This window comes from Periophthalmus magnuspinnatus, chromosome 24 (assembly GCF_009829125.3).
Source record: "Periophthalmus magnuspinnatus isolate fPerMag1 chromosome 24, fPerMag1.2.pri, whole genome shotgun sequence".
In the NCBI taxonomy this organism is placed as follows: domain Eukaryota; kingdom Metazoa; phylum Chordata; class Actinopteri; order Gobiiformes; family Gobiidae; genus Periophthalmus; species Periophthalmus magnuspinnatus.
Genome location: NC_047149.1, coordinates 4,968,976 through 4,993,991, shown reverse-complemented (window position 1 = coordinate 4,993,991; position 25,016 = coordinate 4,968,976). Strand labels below are relative to the sequence as shown.

At 36.8% G+C, this 25,016-nt stretch overlaps 1 protein-coding gene across 1 annotated transcript in view; it reads right to left on the bottom strand.

Moving 5' to 3' along the window:
• Nucleotides 1-264: 264 nt before the first annotated feature.
• The window catches only part of lin28b (lin-28 homolog B (C. elegans)), a 49,117-nt gene continuing 24,365 nt past the window's right edge, over nt 265-25,016 (bottom strand). Inside the window, exons 3-4 of the mRNA XM_033991402.2 lie at nt 9,519-9,706; nt 265-598 (exon numbers count right to left, since the gene is read on the bottom strand). Of these exons, the coding sequence (XP_033847293.2) occupies nt 265-598; nt 9,519-9,706 (522 nt within the window). The remainder of the gene's footprint in view (nt 599-9,518; nt 9,707-25,016) is intronic.

Genomic DNA, 25,016 nt, shown 5'->3' with positions numbered 1-25,016 from the left:
TTAATAATACAGACTTGGTAACAGTTTCTGGGCCCAATAAAAAATTCTAAATGGTCAGGTTCAACATTTATGGATATTCACTGTGAATGTCATTTGAAACTAGTGTCTCACCCACAGAGTGACATAACTACAGCCCCCTGTCCTCCATCTTGAATTATGACATCATCACATTCTTCAACATGACCGCAACCTATCAGAGACCTCCCATTGGTTGACGAGGTAGATGAGGGCTGCTTGATTGACAGGCGACGTGCTGCTGCTTCTTCAGGATTTCCTCCAGCGCTGGGACCGCGGGGCTCTTTGCGAGTGCGCCTCCTCTGGGGACGAAGAGGAGCCCTCCAGAGGAGAGGAGCCCGAGCCGGCCCGCCCGCCCTCCTCCTCGTCCGGGGCACACAGGTACGCCCCGCTCCCTGTGCCCGAGCTGGAGGCCGAGGTAGACGCGTGTTGTGGGTCCTGAGAGCCTGAGGGGGGCGCCAGAGCCTTGTGCGGGCACTGGGCCACCATGTGCGTGATGCTCTGGCAGTAGTGGCATTTCTTTGGCTGAGGGGGCAGGCCACACTCCTTGGCGTGGTGGTCCAGACCTCCACAGTTATAACAGCTGCAGGGAACACACACAACAACAAAGGAGAACATTAAGGATGGCGACAGATACAATTTCACGGAATTAAGAACAAGACAAGATGAGATTTTGACCCTTCTCTCTCCCCTTTGCCAGAACCACACAGAAACATATGAGGATTTATGTGGCTGGTGTAAAACCATGCAATTCACTGACTATAATCTACACACCCCTGACATCCACCTGTTTAACAAAGAACTTAAAACAATAACAATCAAATCATACAATTGGATAATGACAAAATAATAACTATGTAAAATTGTATGTGGCATGTTATTGGAAAACAGTCTAAAAAGTTTATTTCAAACCATCTTGTATCATGTGTATAATTTTTATGGCCAAGAAAAGGAACGATTTTTCCATCTTTCTGGTCCTTTTAAATTGTTTTTAGATTTTTTTGTGTGTATATGTGTGTGTGTGTGTGTGTGTGTGTGTAACCATGACAACAGTGCAACAATGAAAATGAAAATGAAATGAAAATAATTATAATAAATAGTGCGATCAAGTTCATAAATCTGCCTTCACTATTTTATTTATTTGCAACTGCAGCTTCTCAAATCATTTAAACTCACCAGCTCTGAACTCTTTTTGTCCAAGTCAAATGTAATATCACAACTGCACTCTGACTTTGCTAAAAGGTGCCAGACAAAGTTTGAGAGGTTTCATGTGGACACTGTTTTTAAAATGTTGTCACCTTTGAAACCTTTTCTACTGTGGATGAATGAACCGCTCATCAGCCTCCCTCAACACGACTCACTATTAAAGAGCTCACATGACGCTATTTTATTAAGCATTAAGAGTCAGTTTTGTGTAATATAATGTTATTTCCTCAGAGCACATCCTTGGAGTTCCACAGCAAACCACTTTCAATGACAGCAGTTATTGTTTTAGCCTCATTTAAACTGATTTAGTCAACAAAAATCCCAACTCTTCAAATTTTTTGCAGTTTTGTTGTTGTTTTTTTTCAGTTTTACAACAGCAAGTTCCAAATTAAATACTATTTGACACTGGGATAAACACAGTACAGGATAGTAAACTCTTTTGTACCATAATATAAAGAAAATAAAGTACTACTACTACTACTACTACTACTACCATTACTACTACTGCTAATAATAATAATAAAATGTCACAATGAAACGCTGGTAGATAATTCGCTCCTTCTGCAGGGCAAATATTGCAAAAATTAAACGAAAAGACAACCAGCCCGTGTAAAAAAGTACATGCTCTGTCCCTGTTGGACCAGTAGATGTCAGTACAGCACCAGCCGTGACTGTGGCTGCTGGGACGTGCCAAAGCTCATGGTCTTATTTCATTTGACAAGCAGCAAAGCGGGCGATGAGCGAGAGATCAGGAGGAGGAGGGAGGGAGTGAGGGAAAAAATGAACTGAATGGAAAAAAAAGAAGAAACAACAAGTGCAAAGCTGGAAAGAGTCTCCAGACATGATTACAAAGCTGCTTTTAAAACTTCTATCATGTGAAATCAGATCAGCGCAGGCCAGACATGGTTAAAACTGTGTAATAGTGTTACTGCACAATGCAATTCACTGGACTATGGCTCAATAGACCTGTCACGATAACTCATTTTGAAGTACGAGTTATTGCTGAAGTAAATATAGACGATAAACGAAAAATACTGAAACTAATTTATGCCACTGACACAAAACTCGAGAGCAGATTTAAACCACAAAAACTCTTCAAAATCTACAAAACTGTTCAAAAATGCAATACATAAACAGCAGAATGAAACAATTTAGTCATTAGTTTGCGTCTGTAATCTGTGAAAATAAGCAAAAATTTCCCAGTAGCGCAAAAAGTACACGTGATAAATATTTACCGCGCAAAAAAATATCGTTCCAGTTTCAAATACTGAACGACAAGACCTATAGTTTCATACACTGTTATTATTCCTGAACTCGTTAATAGACTAGTTGTGTCTAAAGAGTGACTGTGTAAAGCTTTCAGAGAGTATTGTGCAAAAGAAATTGGATAAATTGTGGATAAATTGTGCAATAAAGCTGAGCAAAAAGGAAATAATTAACAGTTAAATTGCATTCAGTGGTGAGAGGTGCACATCTCTTTAGCCCTGCTCTTTTAAAGTGGATATGACAGATTAGACTACTCATCTCCCAAAAATATAGTTAACATGATTATATTTAAGTTCTGACACATCATTTTGCCCAGTCTTTTTCGTTTTATAATTGCGGTGAAGTTTATAATTTTCTTGGTGTGTACATTCTGTTTTACAACTCACTATTTCCTGCATTTTCCAACTTTTTGTTTACTACTTTTCTTCACAAACTTCCACTTAAATGTAAAACTATGAGGAATATTTAGGTACTATCCCACCAAACCAAGTCATAATTAGACAAATATATGAATTTAGTCAATATTTATAAGTGTAATCTTTAAACCAAATGAAAACGGATGCTATTTAGTTTGGGCTAAACACCAGACTATTAAAATACATAAAGCCTTGAAGTACATTTATAGTAGTTTTATAACCTACAATATGGGGGAGATTGTACATTATCATTAGGCATTGGGTGTTTAAAATAAAATAAAATAAAAAGCTACTGAGAACAGCCATGAAAAAAGCAACAATGTCCTTTTTAAACTTTATTATAACACATTTTGCGATATAAGTGCGATATATTGCTGAAGTAATACAGACGATAAACTATGCCACTGATACAAAAACCCAAGAGCAGATTTAAACCACAAAAACTAAAATAAATCTACAAAAATGATGAGCTGCTCTAAATAAACAGCAGAATGAAACACTTCAGTTGTTAGTTTGCATCTGTAATGAGTCATAGAGGTTATTAGTTCAACCTTTTTATGGCTTAAATCTTATCGTATAGCCAAAAAATGACCAATAAACAGGTGTAGGTGTGAGTATAAAATGCATTTGTGGCACCAATCTATCCAGTTTTATATGTCATTCAAATATATTCCACATTTAGGAAGCAAAATAACCAAAAACCCTTTTCCCATCTCAGTTATAAGGACGTATACGGGACAACAGCAGAAAGGAGGAGTGAGTTTGCTGAATATTTGGGAGTGAATCATGAGTTAGCATTCACCTTTTTACATATAAATACAGTTTCCTTGTACTTTTAATTTAAAGTATTTTTGCATCAACTCCTGTGCAGATTTTGAGTCCATTTTGGGTTAGACACACGGTCAGATTCTAGCGATATTTAATAGTTTGGGGAGTTTTGCCACGCCCCCTTTCGATCGGTAGGACGTGTCTTTAATGGTCCGAGGATTTTGACTGCAGCCTCCAGCGTTTACAGCAAGGACAAGAAACTGAATGAATCGCAAATCAATTCTCTGTTAATTAAAAATAATTGATTAATATACAATTTATATTACAGTGGAAGAGAAAGAGATTTTAATGATTGAAAATTGGTTTAATTCTGAACACACGACTGTTGCTGGTATAATATAAAGTTGACTTAAATTATGTTTTTTAAAAGAACCCAAAGTCAAACCTGTAACTTTATTTGTATTATTATTTCTAAAAGCAGGTTTAAGGTTTAAATAAAGCTTCAACTTGTTTTAGTTCTACATGTTTTATTGTGTCTTGTTAAACTAAATGGTCTAATATGTTTGGAAGGTTTGGACACACCTCCTCAGTCAGTTTTTTTTCTTTATGTTCAGGTCTGTCATGATATCAAATTTTATATAATATTGCCAAAGTAAATATAGACAGTAAATGATAAAATTGAAACCAAACCATTAGGGAAAAATTATTCCCTAAAAACAGTTCTAAATGTCCAATATTGTATAATAAATAAATAAATAACAAAAAGCAACAGTTAAGTAATTAGTTTATGTCTATAATGAGTCATAGAAGTAATTTATTCAACCTTCTATGGCTCAAATGTCATTGTAGTGCAGTAAAATAAAACACTTTTTCCCATTAGTACAAAGAAATGTTTATATGTTTACTACTTTCTACATTTTAAATATATAAGAACCAAGACCTCTAATATATCGTGCAACATATATGGGATTATGTAGCAAAATAACTTAACTAAATATACTTCAAACATATTTCATATTCATATCCTCATAGCGGCCGCCCTTTGCTTTGTGGACACTGCTGCAAACACTTGTCCTTCTCTCAAAGAGCTTCAAGATGAAGTCTCCTGGAATGGTTTTCATTTCACAGGTTTGACTTTTCAAGGTCAAAAAATGTCAAGAGAGCAAAGCTGTGATCAAACTAAAGGGCAAAGGCTTTAAAAGAAAATATAAAATCTAACTTGTCACTTATAGGCTTGATGCTTTCAGTGAGAAGTACAATGTAAATAATCCTGGAAATAAACATGCACGAAAAAGTAAAATAGTGTGTCCAAACGTTTGACTGGAAATAACATTAAATCATCAAAGTCAATTCTACAAAACTGAACAGTGTCTTTAGTCAAACAGCACAATCTTTTTGTGAACATTTGAGCGCCCGGGCACAGGCTGATTACATTGTAGTGCAGTGCAGTGACCAGCAGGAGTCAGAGCAGCTGCAGACTCTACTGAGCGGCTAACAACATGACATAACCGTAGCTGACCGCACTGTCTCCACTTCTGCTGCTGGACCAGAGGCATGAGCATCACCAAAAACACCTCAAAATGCAACATATAAATAATACAGCTTTCCCCAAATCTAATTAATATCATGTCAACTTAAAAAAAAAACAGCTTTGCCTGTGATCCAGAACACACACAGAACACAACTCAACGAAGATGTGAGTCTGGTCACCTGTGAATATTTCTGTAGTATCAATAAGTCAAGCACTAAACTCGATTAATCTGAGGTGAGAGAAAAGTCATTTTGTTTGTAAGTGATGGTGACCAATGGGCTCTTTCGCTTCACATACGTCTCTGAAATAAACAAATCTGATTGGACGATCATGTTTGTTTCTGAGTCAAGACGGAGGGACCAGACTCATCCCACTGTATAAAAAATATCATATCACGACATTCTATAGGCCGATAATATGTAACACAGATGGAGGCAGCTCAAGTCAATACTGTTCAAATGTGGATTTTTGTTGTAATACAGTGAGTTCTTGGGTCTAATGAATAATAGAAATGACCAGGTTCAACATTTGTAAATTACCTTTTGAATATTTCATGGAAAAGTACAATGTAATTAATAGGAAAAATCTGTCTCTTTCCATCATCACAGTCTAGAGTGTGAAAACCACCAACAGAGAGAGACATCAGGCAGTTTGAATTCAAAACACTAAATGGAATTTCTGAGAACGTGTGACAATATTTTATTTAAAGTAAAATATTTAGTATTAACTAATAATTTAAGTATTAAGTTTAGTTTAGCATCTTTAAATCAAAATCTGTAACCTAACCTTTGTTCTAAATTGTACAGTCCAGCTTCAAAAACATCTTGATTATTTTTCTAAATAATTAAAGCCACCGTACTCATGTGAAATTCATCTTGTCCCAGTGTAATATATTGTAAGAAACATCTCAAAGGGTCAAAATGAGACAAATGTTCGATGTCTGTATCTAATTATAAAGCGTTTTATCCTGCACTAACCATGAAGTAAGGCAGGAGCGCTCTTAGAGTGATGGCAAATTTCCTCTCTGACTTCTGAAAGTTGAGAAAAGCCACGTTTAGGCCCTAAAAATCCCCACCTTTAAATGCCCTTGTGTTTGTTTACTGCTGTATTGTTTGTTACCGTCCTTTAACGATTAAAAAAAAAGAAGCTTGACTGGACAGCAGACACTTGACCTCTGTGTGGATCCATTACCCAAAATAGCCTCAATTATTCAGCCAGGTAAAGCAATGAGGCTGCTCCACACGGATACACTTTCCTGAGCTTGCTCCTCACACCTCCAAACACTCGGCTAAAATGTGAACACTGTAAGACTCACGATACTAATATTTCAACTTGATTTCAATACTAAAGAATAGACTCTATACTCAATACTGATTAAAATACCACAATAATAAAAAACACTCTTTATTTAAACATTATACTGTGATTTTCAACATTAAATGGTAGTACTTTGTTTTCTATTCCCATGTGTGTTATATCTGTGTAATCCCTCAGTGTGCAGTAGGTTCATAGTGGTCCATGGGTGTGTACTATGTGTCTTATACTTGTGAAAGATACAGCTCAAGATCATTCTAAAGATATTCAGGAAAGATTCATTTCTGTTTCCTGTTTGTTTAGTTTTGGTACTAGTTTCATTATCGATAGTATCTGATATTTCACACTACTGCAATACAACTTCGGGTGGGTAACTGAAACAATGACATCTCTGAATAGTCAATTTTGCATAATAGGTCTCCTTTAATGTGATTTAGATCAATATTGCAGCTTTCCGTGACCAAAATGTAAATTAATGATCAAGATATTTTAGACTTTTAAGGTTCTATATTTCGCAAAATTGACTCTTTTGAGCTTTACGCCGTGTTATGATGTTACCTCCTCAAAAACATACCTGGAGTTTTTTTTATTTTTTTATTCAGTCATATGTTTGAGTAGTCTGTCTACATCTCCAAAGCTTAAAATGCTCTGTTACACCTTATGATGTCATATAGTAGTAGTTAATAGCTACCTTTTGTCGAGTAGAAATGAGCAATTCCAGGGTTAAAATGATCCAAATGATTGTAGTGAAGGTGTGTGGAGTTTAAAAACACAGTGGAGCACTTCCTGTATTACCACATGACATCACGAGGTACTGTGGGTATGTTTTTGAAGAGGAAACATTATAACATAGATTAAAAAAATAGCGTAATATGAGCCCTTTAATGCCAAGTACCCCTTTAACTATAAGCTCATGAGAATACTATGACATCTCATGAAAAAAAAAATCTATGCAAGTCGTTTTTTCCACATATTCCTCGGACACAGAACTCCAGCCTGCCTCCTGGATTTGAACCACGCACAAAACACTGAAGGTATTGAAATGCATATGCCCCCATCCATCGCCGCTCTGACCCGCCCCTCACCTTAAAGCGCCGGATTGATTTAAAATAGCGGCGCTGGCGAGTCAAAGTGCCCTATTGAATTCTATATTACGCCGCGGCATAACCATAGCAACAAGCATGTAGCCGCGCGGAATGAATAGGTTTGATCAGCCCCGCTCAGAAATGGCTCACCTCGCACGCACACGTACATATTATATAGGTTTCCTGGCACAAAGGCGTGATGAGTGAACGCATTGATTCACCGTGTTTCTGATGTCACTTGTCAACACATGTATATCTGAATATGTCTATAGTGTACATGCAACTGACACTGCCTACAGCTCTATACTACGCCTTCTTTTACATATCTTTCTATCTGCCACATAAACTGACCATATGGGGCTTAAGTACTTGTAATGGTCTATGGCGTCAAAGAAAATACAAACAGCTAATTTCACTGTATAAACCTCATAATGTGGTAATTATACAGAGATTAAGGATAACGATGTTTGATAGACTGTTATGTTTTCCCCCAAAAACCTGGAAAGCTTTTAGTCCTCAACCTTCTTGCCTTCTGGGGTCTGAGCGATTAATTACAATAATACTTGCGACGTACGTGTGTTATGCAATTAGGATCAAGCAAAAGGAACGTACACATTAGGGGTGGATGACAAGCCAAAAAATAATATCAGACATCACAATATTTGTATTGTTAAAGGTGAGGAAAGCTATGAAACACATCTGAGAGTTCACATCCACCTATCCCTCATCCACACTAAGACTTTATACATCATTGCATATGTCATATAATAATAATAATAATAATAATAAACAATAATAAATAATAATAATAATAATAATAATAATAAATAATAATAATAATAATAATAATAATAATAATAATAATAATAATAATAATAATAATAATAATAATAATAAATAATAATAATACAAGAGATATTTTCCATGTGGTTGACATTTAGAGAAAAAGAGTTAAGGGCCGCTAATCTGGAGGAGGTGTCGTTCCAAAATATAAGTCTACAATTACCACAAAAAATATTAAATTAAAAAGAAAAACTGCAAACAGGGTCGCACAATTTTTAAAAATAAATCATTTCAAAATCTCGCCTTGTCTCGTTCTCGTGGACCTAATCTTGTGTCTCGTCTTGTCTTGTGTAAATTACATCTAGCTCCACCCATAAATAATATATTATTATATTACATATGAGGCTTGAGTCATGTTGAAAATGGACTGGTACTTCTCATTTAAAAAGACACTGTATCAGAGGTTCTGAAACTGAAAGTGAAAACATGAGAAGATAGCCTATACCTGCTTTAAACTAGGGTTCTAACTGGTCAAAAGTAGGTCTCAAACATAACTAAAGGACTAAACGAAAGACGACAAAGAAAAAAAAAATTCTATAGTAAAAATGCAGAGGAGCCTTAATACTGCTAGAAGAATCTTGCGTACCAGCGGTCACAGCAGCATGTCTGGTGGTACAAGGACTAGCGCTTTGGTGCAGCAGTGTGTATATGACGCACTGACCCCTTTTAAGTTAGCATTAGCGTTGAAGGCCAAAGCAATCAATTAGCAATGTAGCTTATGATCAACTTTGTACTGTTCTAATGAAAACGGCCCAAGTATGCAGGATTATTCAAACGTGTGAATGAAACAAAACACGACTCCACGTTATTGATGAGGAAACCGCATTACAACCTTATCTCTGCGCTAGCCTCATGTAATCACACTGATAACATGTAGAGGAGGACTGAAGAAGAGAGTGAGAGGGGAGGAGGGGTATGAGGAACAGTGTGATTGGTCTAACAGGTATCCACACTTCAAACTCCGCCCCTCCAGCCAGGTGCTTGTGATCAAAAACACCTGGCTGTGATCAGCGCAGTGATGTTACCAGGTACTTGAAATTGCATTGGCCGCAGAAGCAAAACCAACCCACTCACCGGTCTCCCTTTGGTTTGCGCTTGTGCACGGGCATCTTTCCTTTGGGCCTCCTCTCGCTGCCCGAGCACGGCCCTCCCCCGGGGCCCGTCACCCGCAGAGACTCCAGACCTTTGGAGGACTTCTTATAGGAGAACTCCAGCGGCTCGCCCTCCTTCAGGCTGCGGAAGCCCTCCATCACCAGCTTACTCTGAGGACACAGAGGGGTGGAGCGGGTCAACACAGAGTAACAGTAATTATGTCCAGGTACGTGTGTAGGCCACGATAATCACGATATCGACTCATCGTTCAATATATAAAACTGGAACAATATTTTTTGGGGCTAAATGTTGATCGTGAGTACTTTTTCTTTGTACAAGTGGGAAAGATTTGGATATTTTTGTTGTAATTTGAGCTGTGGGGGAGTGAATAAGTCTCTTTTATGGCTAACTATTGGTATTGGCTATTTATTTGTTTCAGCTCATGTCTTTAGTGAAACAGTCTATTTTAAAATGGCTCACTGGGATTATCTTGCATTATTTAAATCTTAATTAGTGGCATAAAGTAGTTTCAATCTTATTATTTATCATAATATTTCTCTCTAGCGATTTGTCAAGCTTTCAAATTTGTTATCGTGACAGGCCTAGATGTGTGCTAGTGTAAGTCACAAGAAGAAATGTCAAATTACAATTTTAGTTTTTTGAAAAACATAGCGGTTATGATTAGATTTGCGATGTATGTTTTAATACTAGGATTCTGTTCAAAGATAACACATTTTGCGATATATTGCTGAAGTATATAAAGATGATAAACGATAATATTAAAATGAAATATGAAGCAGGATTATCCCCCCAAAAAACTATTCTAAATGTACAATATTGTTAAAAATATGAGCAGCAAGAAATAAATGACGGAATGGAACGATTAAGTAGTTGTTTGTGTCTATAATGAGTCACAGAAGTTCATAATCGAACCTTCTACAGCTCAAATCTCATTGTAGAACAGAAAAATAACCCAAAAATTCCTGTTAATACAAAGAAAAAGTCCCATGATAAATACTCACACCCAAAAATGATGATTCCATCTGTCATGTATTGAAGTCGATATAGTGATTATCGTCACAGAGTTCAAAGTTCACATTTTTAACACATCCAGAAAAATTGACAAAAATACTCTAGCTCGGAAAAGACAAACTAATACAAGAGTCACATTTCAGAACATGTTTGTACAGATGAAACTACAGGGATAGACATTTTTATGCAGCATAAGACAGGAGATTTTGTTGTTTGCAGGCAAAATCATGGTACTTCAAAAATTGCAGCCTTTGCGGTCAGCTCATTGTGTCCTTTCAAATTGTAATTTCAGTTCATTATGTAAGATGTGCTTTCTCAAGTTTCAACTAAAATGATTAAAGGCCCCGTAGCCAGTTTGTATTTTGTATTTGAGTAAAACGTCTTGTCTTGTCCTTGTACAGATATATTGTAAAGCAGCTCTGAATATGCATAAAGTGAGTGAGGAATAACTTTGGATCTCTGCAAACTTTTTAAAATGAACTAGCTCTGTTTTTCCTGTTTTTAAGACAGGTCCAGCATCCGACTGATTCAACTCTCTGATGGTTAGAAATGAAAAGGTCAACTGTGCCACGGCTGAGGAGCTTTTGGGGACGGAGCAGTTTCTGTTCTGTTGTTCAAATTAACCATGACACTGTAAGACTAACATATATAAATGTATAAATTATTATGCAATTTCAGCTTTTTTCATTTTATGATTTGACCGCTTCATGTGCCATAGTGGCTGGGTGGTCTCAAGCCTCACTGCAAGAAGGTTCCACGTCAAAGTGTCAAAAGATCTGATACAAAACAGCAACAACAAAAAACTTCAGGTGTGTTCTTATGATACAGTGGGTGATACTGAAATTTTTTGGCATATTGATACTTAAAACCAACACATACAGATACTTTTCAATTCACAAAAATGCTTGGAATTATATATTTGTAGGATAAAAAAAAAAAATCAAACATCTATTCATTTTTGTCAATATCATCCAATTCTATAATTCAATAAACACACAAGTGATTGGCGAAATATTGGTTCCAGTATCGGTATCGGCCGATATTGATACTGAATCATCACAAAACCATAACTGCACAGATCCCTCTGTTCACCTTTGAGTCCTGCATAAGACATTTTCATGCTCTTAACCAATCTTCCACTGTGGACCATATAGAAGCCGGCCTAATCTGAATTATAATCTGCATAAAAAACCCGGCATGAATAAAACACATCACATATACATAATGTTAAAGGTCCTGTACACGATTTTCCCACATATATTGGAGCAAAATATCTTCTTCCAGTACAGATATATTGTACAAGCAGCTGTTGAGGTCAAAATAAATCCGCTGTGTGCTGTCGGCATCTAATTTATAACGCGTTTTAATGTTCGATGATCTGGAAGCGTGCTGTTAGCATGCTAATTATTGTTAGCATTACTCCAAAGAAATTGTGAAAAGCACTTATAAACTCAGGATGCCCGAATGCATAAGTGAGGGATAACTTTGGACCACTGAAAACCATTTATGTCATGTTTTTCACGTTTTTAAGGCGGTAGAAATCAGACACGGCGCCTTTAAATTCTGCTTCTACATATGAGCGTGAAGTGAATGGTGCACAAAGCAAGGCAAAGTTTCAAATATAAATGTTTCCATCCCTGGTAAGAAACTCCTCAGACAAGACAAGGTCGCACTCATCTGCATGTATGGATTCTATAGAGGAGTGGCGTGTTTAGTTTTATCGTGTGCTATATACTCTCCTCATGCACAGAAAGAAACGCGCTCGGCATTATTGGTTTGAAATCATATCAATCAAAAACGCAGAATCAAATCAGCCGAGCAAAGAGGCGTGTCGGTTATAAGTTACACGGTGCATTTGTGTTAGAAAGACTGGGGCTGGTGCAATGCGGTGTGGCTCAGTGGTAGAGCAGCGGCCCATGTAGATTTGCAAGGGAACGATGTTTGTACAAGTATGTTAAAATTTACACTTATTGGTGGATAAATCGACTAAAAAGTGAGCATAACTGTAACAAGAGGTCGACAATCAATCGCCGCAAAGTACAAAAATGGAGATATATCTAGAGCTGTAACTTTCTGGAGGTCACCCGATGTATGATTCCATGAAAAATTCTAGTTAAAACCACACTTCAGAACATTCTCCAAGTAGACAGATGTGTTTTATGCCATACTGTGGAATATTATTACCAAAGGAACAACATTTATATGGAAACAAGCAGGAATAAGTCCTCTTTTTTAGCCAAATTAGTCAGGTTTGTGAAGAAGCAAGCTCACTCACAGTAACAACGCAGGTTTCTCTATGATTTTCAGCGCAATAAAACATCTAAAAAAAAGATTTAATTGTAGTATTTTTGGGCTGAAAAGTTATGCAATAGGGCTTTAAATAACAGCAGTTTTTGTGAGCGATAATTGCGAACCATTCAAATTCAAGAGTTCCATCCATAATTCACATGTACAAACACAAAGAAAAGGCCCGGGCAGACCTCTCCAACATGGCGGTTGTGCTACTTTGTGGTTAGCAGCACCTGCCCACATTAGCGTTAGCGCGTTATCTGTTGTGCACTACATCGAGTTTTATCTACTGTTGGCACACTTCCTATGAGCGGCGAGGGGGCGTGTCATGTGAGCTCCTCCACCGTCCGCTTATCTACACATCAGCAAAAGCCATACATCCAGATGATTTATGTAGCACCGGGCTAAGTCATCCAGGCGCTAACAGTCACGCATACACAAGACGAGGGCAGGGCGGGACTTGGTCTATGAGGAGTAACAATCAAGAGGGTGGAAGGAAAACAAAAAGCCTTGTTTTGGATCGGGTTTGTTATTTAGTAGAGAGTTTGACAAGCAAATAAAGAGAAAGAACAGTTTAAGTAGTTGCATATTAGGCTTGTCAAAAATATCGAAAGTCAGACACTTATCGATGATAAAACTAATATCGAGACTAGATAATCATTTGAGCAGGTATTAATACTAAAATATCACATTGACAGGACAGAAATGAACCTTTCCTGAATGTCTTTAGAATGATCTGGAGCTGTATGTTTCACAAATATAAGACACATAGACTAGTATACACACATGGACACTATGAACCTACTGCACACTCAGGATTACACACATATAAGACACATGGGAATAGAAAAGAAAGTACTGTCCTTCTTTTGTCTAAATAAACAGTGTTTTTTTTTATTATCATCGTGGTATTGAAATCGGTATATATTATGCAGTCTATTCCGTAGTATCAAAATCGAGTCTAAAATGTTACTATCCTGACAACACTACTGCATAATGTGCACTAATGTGCACAATACATTACACTTATCACATCACATTATACTGCAGGGGTGCGCTGTATATATAAACAATAGAGTCTGAAGCAGAGGGTCACAGACAGGCTTTGATACAGTGGCTCATTCAGATGAACACATTTAGCACAGCTCTGACAGACATTATACGGTTAATAAGGATTGGGACATTAATTCAGGCCTGTATTATAATGCAAAACAATGTTATAGTAGTAAAAAAAATACTTACATTTGCAGTTAAAAGTAGTTTACCATAATTACTATATCAAGTTAATGTTCCATATATGGATGGAGCAGTCATTCTTCGGAATCAGTGTTTTTCATGGGGACTTTTCCTTTGTTCTCATGGGGAACTTTTTGTTATTATTCTGTTCTACGATAAGATTTGAGCTGTAGAGGCTTAAATAAATAACTTTTATGACTCATTAAACACACAAACTAACGATTTAAGTATTCCCTTCAGCTGTTTATCTATTGCAGCTCATTGTTTATTAAGAAAAGGCTTTACAGAGATGATCCTGTTTTAGTTTTATTGTGTTAGAGACAAAATTTAGTTTCAATATTATCGTTTATTGTCTATGTTTTAATCAGCAATACATTGCTCTGCAAAAGTTGTTATCGCGACAGGCCTAGTTAAAAGTATTGCCTATGATGATGTGGGAGAATTTAGCAAAAAGCCAACAAAAATTGAGGGCCGCATCTGGCCCTGGGGCCATAGTTTGGACAACCCCACATTTTAGGCAAATATTAACAATTCTCATTTTAGAATTTTTTTTTTGTCAAATTTCCAAACTTTATTTTAGTTTTTTTTATTTATGTGTATAATTACATCAATCAATCAATCAATCAATCAATAAATAAATAGAGTATTGTCGCAGCAGTTTTTTCTTTTGCTAAATTAGTTGCAAATAATAGTTATAATTGAAGAAAAAAAAAAAATATATATATATATGTGTGTGTATATATATATATATATATATATATATATATATATATATATATATATATATATATATATATATATATATATATATATATATATATATATATATATATATATATATATATTTGTTGGTAAAAAAAATAAGCAAACATGCAAGATTTTTTTCCCAACTTTTTCAATATAAAATGACAAAACCATTGCGTCCTCACTGCAATATTATATTTTCCATTTCATTTTCAAAGACTACTTCAGTAATAATAACGATACATTACAAACACACACAAACACAACACGATATACTATTCTTCCTCCTTTTTATCTTCCTGTGCCCACACACGAGACAGCGCAGTGCAGCAGCAAAAGCCGACATACACAAAAGCCGACATACACACCGGTTACTATAAATAAGTGAGCTGGGGTGCAGGACATGAACCGCACACAGAACAGAAGCAGTAGGCGAGGTGGAGGTGTGCTATTCTCACACACTGTAGGCCGCTATATGTTCAACTAAAGAAACATGAAAGGAGAGTGCGAGAAGGAACAAAAAAAAAAAAAGAAAAAAGAGAACTCACACACACAAAAATAACAATCGTGCTCCGGTGTCTTTCTACGAAACACTGTTCATTTTGTTTTAGCTACAGGGCTGTGCAGTACGACATCAATATGAATCACGTTTTCTTCGCTCATATTGATTGATCGCAGTTTTTAAATTATTTGGAACATGAATGTTTGGAGGTCAATATTTTGTACTAGTGGGAAATATTTTGTTATTTTTCTGTTCTACAATGAGAAGGTTGGATTATGAACTTTAATGACTAAATACTTACTACTTATACTTAACACATAACTGTCGCTTTCTGTTATTCATTTATTGCAGTTGCTTTTTTTTAATACTTCTGTACAGAAGTTAGAATATGTTTTGTGAATGATTCTGTTTTATAGTTTGGTTTCAATATTATTGTTTATCATCTATATTTACTTCAGCAAATATATCACATTTCAAAATGTGCAAATCCAGACTGATATCTCTTTTTTATCAGTCTGCCTTGAAAGATAGAAAAGCACTAATATAAATATGACTATTTGCCATTTTTACCGTTTACTTTTGGTTGCCAGATGACTGTTTGTAATACATCTAATGTGTGACAGATAATGGACTCCCAGGTTCAGCTGGGATTTTGCTGTCATAGTTACACCACAGGAGCTCATGTTCAATCAAAATGAAATACTGATATTACATTTAAAGATCAGATACTATGGATTTTTTAAGCCTTTAGCCCTGGAATTATACTTTGTGTCTTGGCCTGACCAATCTGATTGGACGATCTGAAAACACGATCAGATTTGTTTATTTCTGTGACACATTTATTTATTTCACCTCAGATGAACAGAGTTTAGTGCTTTGCTCATTGATTCTACAGAAATCTGACATATTTTTCAGTCCCTCGTGATATTTTTTTCTGTCTTTTTTCCTCGTAAGCAGCCATATTTGTTTTGATATGGACGGACCAGGTGGGTCCCTGATTGGACCAGGCTCACATTTTCAGAAAGCACTTCTTTTCCCAGGATCCCAGGCAAATCTATATTGCCTCAATGAAACAAATCAAAATTACTTTAGAGTTAGAGTATAGAGTGTTTGTGTAAAAATGGAGGTGTGATAACCAGAGAGTACTGTGTCTTGAAACTATAACAAGTAAAAAAAAAAGTAGTAATTTCAACAATAAGTCAAGTAAAAAAACAACATTTGTTGTACTGATCAAATGTTTATACTTCCTATTATTTCACAATAAATTCTCAAAAACAGACACCTAAAAACAGAAAGGCCAAAAATCTGACTAAAGCAACAAGTAAATGAAACAACAGTATTAAAATATTAGAGGTATATATCCAAACTTACATTTAATAAAACAAGAACACAGACGCGCTTAGTTCTAGCAGTACTAATATAAAATCATTTCAAAATGTATCTACCGAATTTGAACTTCTTAACAAAATTTCAGGAAGCTCAAATTACAATACAGACGCCACGATACTGCCAATATTTATAAATCTGTAATAATTAAAATAACAGTGAAGAAAAATGGTTTCCAATGTTCTAATTATGTTGACTTGATTCAGGAGTTATAATTATTTCTGCAGCGGTGTCTTCAGATCAGAAATACTCTTTCAGTCCTACAATAACCCGCACTGTTCATAAACTCCACAGAGTTAAAGAGGTGGAGGCACAAGGCTTTTATTCACATTCATATTTGTTGTGCAGAGCGTAGTGCCTCAGTGCACTGAGTACAAGGCAAGGCCGGCCTGGTCTCACACTCATCCACTCTGCTCGCTCTGTCTCTCCTTTCTCCTCTCTTACTTTTACTCTCTACCACTCCATTCTCTTCTCTCTTACTCTATTCCTCTCTCTATCACTCCTTTCTCTTCTCTCTTACTCTCTCCCTCTCTCTATCACTCCTTTCTCTTCTCTCTTACTCTATTCCTCTCTCTATCACTCCTTTCTCTTCTCTCTTACTCTCTCCCTCTCTATCACTCCTTTCTCTTCTCTCCTAGTCTCTCCCTCTCTATCACTCCATTCTCCTCTCTTTTACTCTCTCTCTCTCTATCACTCCTTTCTCTTCTCTCCTAGTCTCTCCCTCTCTATCACTATATTCTCCTCTCTTTTACTCTCCCTCTCTCTATCACTCTTTTCCACTCTCCCTCTTATCTGCTCTCTCACTCTCTATCAATCACTCCTTTTACTCCTCTCTATCACTTTTTTCTACTAGCTTTCTCTCCCTTTTATCCCCTCTCTCTACCACTCCATTCTCCTCCCTTAGTCTCTTCCCCTCTCTCTCTATCACACCTTTCTACTCTCTGTCCGCCATCTTATCCGCTCTCGCTCTCTATCCATCACTCCTTTCTTTTCTCAATTAGTCTCTCCCTCTCTACCCTCTCCTTGTTATCCTCTCTCTCGCTCTCACTCTCCTGTTATTGTCTTTCACTCCTTTCTGCTCTCTCTCTCCCTCCCATCACTCATTTCTCCTCTCTCTCTCTCTCTCTCTCCATCCATCCATATCATTCCTTTCTCCTCTCTTTCTCCCTCCCTCTCTCTACCACTCCTTTCTCCTCCTTTATTCCTACTCTTTCACAACTCCCCCCTCTTTCTCTCACACTTCCTCTCTTTTACTCCTCTCTCCCATCTTTTCCACTCATGTCTCATCTCTCTCTCATGTCTTTCTCTCTCCCTATATGTGTTTTCCTCTCTTTCACTCCTTCCTCCGTCGGACTGAGCTTTGAGGAAAGAATGTTGAAAATGGAAATGAGTATATAGGGTAATGAAAGGAGGAATATAGAATAGAAGCTCTTGCCGCCGTGTGACTGCGTTACAATCATTTACACTGAACCAATGAGGCTGTGGAGTTTACACTATTCCACATTTAGAACGGATCATTCTATCGGGAAAGTCGGAAAAGCGGTTTCTTAAAGGGATGGTACGATAGTCGATATTTCCTTTTGCGATGGATAAATATTTGTATGTAAAACTTTGTGGCACTACTTGAAGTAAAGTAGTTGTAAAACCTGAGACATAGTACAGTTAGGTGCAGGTAGTCACATTTTTATATTTTAAAACATAACTTATATAGAGAGAGGCCGATATATAGAGTCGATATTTGCATGTTGGCTGCCGGTTTTAAATCTCCAGCATAGGCCGATATTTATATTAACACTTTAATTTGAAGAGATCACTGCACAAAACGTGACCACACAGCTCTCTCATAGGTTTGTAGTAGTTAGGAGTAAATTTAAATGATATAATTTGGGGAAAATAATCCAAATCGGCCCAACATATCGGCAGCGCTTGTCGACCACCAGGCGGTCTGTATTCTAAACAATTGGTATCGGCCATGAAAAACCCATATCGGTCAATCTCTGCTTAGATATAAAGAAAACCTGTTAAAAAAATATTGTATTTGATAGAATTTTATATAATATATTTAAATGTGTGTGAATGGATGAGTGGTTCCTTGATTTAAAGCGCTTCGAGTGCCTTAAAGGTGGAAAAGCGCTAAATAAATGTGACTACTTATCAGTTTTTACCATTTACTACGACTAAAAACAGTGTGATAATGGACTCCCGGGTTCAGTTGGGATTTTACTGGCACATTTACACCAAAGGAGCTCATGTTCAATCAAAATCAAACACAAATATTACCTTTAAAGATCAGATACTATGGATTTCTGAAGCTTTTAGCCCTGGAATTATATTTTGTATCTTGGCCTGATCGAAGCTACAATATGAACACGCAATATTTTCACAACTGTGTAACCTCCATGTAGTGTGTTCCTTCCTGTTCCTCTCATGTGCCCAGGCGTTTCCAGGTCAAAGGTCCCACGCCAATGACCCTGCCCCCCACCCCACTTCGGTTTCAGACCTTTCCAAATGTCCCACAATGCACCAGTGAGGAAGCGACACAACGGCTTTTGTTCAGCGCGCTACAGGAAGACTGGGCTACCTCCTCCGCGCACCCAAGGACAACAGCAGACTACTCCCCAAAAACCTGCTCCAAATGTGTCCAATCGTGCTTCCCGATAACGTCTACGTGTTTTAAAGGGATGGTACTTTTCTGATGGACCTAACAAATCGATATCAAAACTAGATACTCATTTGAGGAGGTATCAATACTAAGAAAGTCACACACACAGGCACAGGACAGATATATGGCCTTTATCCAGTTACAGGTGTGTTAGCTGCCCTTAAAAACACGCAATCTTATTGTGAGCGGGGTCGCCTCTACACAGATGCGACCTGTAACTTGGCATGGTCACGGAGACGAGCAGATGGCGGAAAAATGAATATACTGTAACGCATTTGCTCCAACTGAAATGCGAAGAACATTTGACTAGCATGTCTGCAGAGCTCCCTGTGTTTCTGGGACATGACTAAAGCTATATTTAAAGACAACCCATTTAAGCCCCCAGCTGATATAATTAACACTAATGGGACCAACAGGAGAAAATGGCACCTAACATACGTCAAACGGCATAATGGAGCCCAACAGAAAGAAATATGCAACAACGATAACAAGAAGATATTAAAAGACCGATATTACGCTGTTTTCTGATCGATGTTATAATGTTTCCTCATCACAAACAGACCTGGAGTTGTGTTTTGTTTTATTCACACATGTTTAACACACAAACCCTGTATATTTAGGCTGAGTTCTTCTCTCAAACTGAAAACGCTCTGTTCCACCTTGTGATGTCATCATGTGGTAATACAGGAAGTGCTCCACTGTGTTTTTAAACTCCACACACCTTCATTAGAATCATTTGGATCATTTCAGCGATAGAATTTCCAATCTCTACTAAAGAAAAGGTAAAAAAAAGCTGCTAACTTGAAAACTAGCACTTCATGACATCACAAGGTGGAACAGAGCATTTTGAGCTTTGGAGATGTAACAGATTAAGAGCTACTCAAACATGTGTGAATGAAACAAAACATAATTCCAGGTGTGTTTTTGAGGAGCTAACAACATTATAACATGTCTCAAAACTCACAACAGTCAATTTTGGTTAATATAGGACCTTTACATGTAATAAATATAACAAAAACAGAGTCAAACATGTACAGATATTATTGAACTTTCCAGTCCATACACTCATTCTCATCTGCTCAACATAAAAACAGGTAAACACACAAATTACAATTTTAAACGTTAACTTGTCACAATCCTCCCGTGGCGTGTGCAAACTGGACTGAGTGACAAACACATGAGAGCAACCCTCCAGTTCAAGGGCAAACGTTTAACTCTCTACTCAACTATCAGCTTCAGAGAGATACCTGCGTATTCTCATAATGTTTCAGGTTTTCCAGGGCACATTACGACACGACATCGTTAGATAAAAAAAACAAAACAATTGTTGAATCACAGGTTGGAACCAGATCTGTCTCCTCTCCGATGACCTGCCCTGTTTCAGTTTACTCTCAGAGGTCATTGGAGGTCATGTGGGGAGAGAGGGGAGGGGCAAGAGGAGAGGGGGAGGGGTTAAAATCATCTGAAAATGGGTCAGGAAGCATGGACTATTTGTATTAAATAAATGCTGGCTGCCATTTGTTTTACTTGAGTAAGTTAGAGCACATTTACTTAAGCCTGTCACAATAACTGACTTGATCATCTGTGGTATTCAGAATACAGTTACTTTTCTCAGATCAAGGGAACATATCACGGTAATTTAGGTTTCAGAATGCACAGAATCAGTGAGAAAAATATAAAGTATTCAGAATATAGTAGCCCATATATTGAATAGGTTACTACATACATTTTAATGCACGTACCATATTCAGCATTCTACGACTAAATACATTTTCAAAGTATTCTTCCCATCACTGATAATATTTTACAGTACAAGTAACAGTAACAAGAGTAACAAGAGTAACAAGAGAACATTTATGGCTAATCCTCTTGTTGTCTTTGAAACCTGGGTACCTGAGTTTCATCACGTATTTGACCAAAATGTGCCTCCTCCAGTACAGATATATTGGCGATTGATCAAAACTAGTCCGCTGTGAACTACTTGCATCTAATTACAAAGTGTTTTATTGCCTGAGAATCAGAAAGTGCACTGTTAGCATGATAGTTTTTGTTAGCATTACTATAACATCAAAATTCCGGCCTCTGGAGGTTATGAGACGTGCTTATCAAGGGTGTGCAAAAATATTGAAATATTGATATATCAGATTGTTTAATTTAATGATACAGTATCGATATCGTGGTCTGCTGTACTGATATATTTTTTATACAGTACTACATTTGTGTGGCTTGTTTAGAGGAAAGAAACTTGTTTATACAGAACAATTGACATGTGATTCACTGTTTTGATGAATAAAATAAGTGTATTTCATATTAGCTCTGCACAGATAATGTTTTAACACAGACTTTTAGTATTATAGTCGTGTTTTAGTCGATATGTTGTGATCCTTCCGTTAAACTGCACCTGTCCTTGTGTAAATGTAAACGTGGAGCTTGTATAAGCTGTGAATGAATAATATTGACCAATGAAACAGTCTGATGTGTTGCTCTCGTTATGAAAAAACGCTAAACAAAATACACTTGGTTATGTTCATTCTTCTTCAGTAAACGGAAGATAAATGCACCATTAATGTTTATTTTTTTTAAGAAAATGGGGTTGAAAGCCTATATTTTTCACTGAATTGTATCAAATCGATTTGAAATATGTCATATTGTATCGAATTGGAAAAAAAACTGTATATAGATATGTCCTGTATCATGGCCTATGTATTGAGGTATTTATTGTATTGGCAAAATGTTAATAATACCCAGCCTTGGTGCTTATAAACTCATTGCGGTGAATAATAATGATGTTCTGAATAACTTTGGAGCACTGCAAACCCTTTAAAATGAACTAGTTCATTTTTTCACCATGGCGACGCTCTGTACATTTATATATGATTCAATTTCTCTGTACTTCATGAGATTTTGCATACATAAATTGGATATATGCTTGCGCATTATTATTCAGTCCAGATCCTGAGCTGAAACTGTGACATACGCTCTGCTTAACAATGTTTGGATCGTACATATTAAAACACCACTGTGCCAAACTACACCACCTGCTATATGCTAACAGCAAAGCACTAACACAAATATACCAATGATTTATGGTGGACAAATCAGATGCCCTCCCTGTGTCCATGAGGTCTTATTCTGTGTAAAAGCTGCTAACCCTGTAGTTTAGACCTCTACAAACATTCTGAAATGTCCCTGTGTGTCAGATGCCCTCCCTGTCTCTCCTTATATTCACTTTGTGTCCTAAGGGAGAAGTCATTGCATCACCTGGAATATTTCAGTCTATTTCAGAGTGTCTATCTCCATGGAGACTGTTATATTAATGCCCTCATAGTGTGCAAAAACTTTCAAGCACTTTGTTATTTTATATTTTTCATCAATTCTGCATGTACCTACAAACAAAAGTTCCAACAGAAACATCCAGAGGTTATGCACTGACATCGCTTAATTTGAAAAATGACCCTCAACATTCCGACTGAGGCAGAAGTACGGACAGCACATCAAAACAACATCAAATAAATGTGTTTCTTTCCTTTTTTGGCATCATTTCAGAGCTTTTGTTTTTGCCCCACAACAATTATTTTTCTTTAACAAACAGACTCAGAAACATGTTTTTTAAAGAGCTCATATTACACTGTTCTCTGATCTGTGTTTTAATGTTGTTTCCTCATCACAAACAGACCTGGACTTGTGTTTTGTTTCATTCACCTTTTGTGTAATAGGAGCTTTAAGGAGAGAAAGGTTCAGTTCATCTGTTAGTTGATTCTCTTGTTTTAAATGTGAGGTAAAACTAAATATTTCTCAGAGCTGTAGACTTTTCTATTTTCTAACAGTAGCAGCTCTTTCACATTTTAGATTTAATGTTTGGCCCTTTTACGGGAGAAAATGTCATTACTCACCTTTGACTCACAAATAAAGTTCCAAAGGCTGTGACGGCATCTGTGTGACCTCTATAATTTTTATATCCTTGGAAATCACATTGATTCTGTTAAAGGCTGAGTATGAATTGAGAATTAACTACTTGTAAAATGCAACTTTTTGAAACTTATTTTGAATTTATTGTCAAAAAACGTGTTTTTTTAAAAAAATTATATATATCTTTGTGGTATCTTTGTGCTATATTGTTATAAATGTCATTATTTCCCCCCATCTCTTTGCCCTAACCCATCCTTAAAGAGGGGGTATTTTACTTCTTTGGGGTATTAACTGCTAACACATAACGTATTTAGATCACCGTGTTACCTTTTATTGTTCTGAAAATGCTATATTTGCTAAAAACAATGTATTAACATGTTTTATAAGATTCACCTACATTTTTGACCCTTCCTTTGCTCTTTGCGCTAAGTCACTCCTCCTTCAGAGCACTATCACAGCACAATCGGCTGCATCCCGCTAAACAAACTACTGCCCATCAGCTTTGCCAAGTTGTAGTGTATTGTTTTGTATCATGTTTTTGTATATTTATGGAGAATTGTCGTGTGGGAGCATGGGTGACGTGGGCCTGTGGGCGGAGCATTGCACAAAATCTTACAACTAATTGTAAAGAGGGTTCAAACAGGGCCAGAAAGAGATCACTAGATTACTCAAACATGCATGGATGACATCTAAAACCTCTTCAGGTATGTTTTTGATGAGGGAAAAGCGTTTTAACATGGGAGAAGGCAGAAAAAAACACACACACACAAAACAAAACAAAAAAAACAACAACATTTTGCATAATGCCTCATCTTTAAGTGAATGTGTTCTGATTGTGCATCTGTAGATTTCATATGTAATAAATATGTGTTCATATCATCCGCACACACCGAGAGAGAACGAGAGACTGGGAAAAAGAGAGATTGATCGTGTGCCTCTACATCCTTCTCCTGGTCAGAAATAGCAGCGTTTCACGGCCGCCATGACAGTCCCCACTCAATACAGGAAGTGTGTAACGTGAGGGCCCACTCACCAGGGGATTCTGGGAAATGTGAGCCCGAGGTGGCCCGGTGTGAAGACAGGCGCGTAGGGCCAGAGATGTTAACAATGTTTACAGACCAGAATGTACATATGAGGCCGACTTTGTGTGGTTATTACACTACTCATTAATAATCATCAATTAGTTAATGCAGTACAATTTACGTACAAATATGATAAAGGCAGCTGTAGTTTTTCCAGTACATTATAAGAAAAAAAACACAGGTGTTGAAAGAAATTTAAATTCCATGAGATAAACATGTTCAAATCAAACATAGTTTTTGCTGATATTAATTGTAATGCTGATTTATTCTTGATTACCAAAACATCGAACATGATTGCCATGACGATTATCCAATCAGAAAGCAGAATGATCCTCACGAGACTCTCATTTGGGTTGCCAGTTTCAATGTTTGAAAATGCTATATTCACCGTAACAACAACATGTTTGACTTTCACTTGCATCTCACAAATGAAACTACTGCACACTGTATCAGATTTGTGAAGTTGTAGTATATTGTTTTGTATAATATTATGTATATTTATGGAGAATTGCTGTGTAGGAGCATGGGTGACATAGGCTTACAAGCTGAGCATTGGACAGAATCGTACTACTAACTCTAACTGGGAGAGATTGCTAGATTACTCAAAGATGCATAGCTGACATATAAAATCTGTTCAG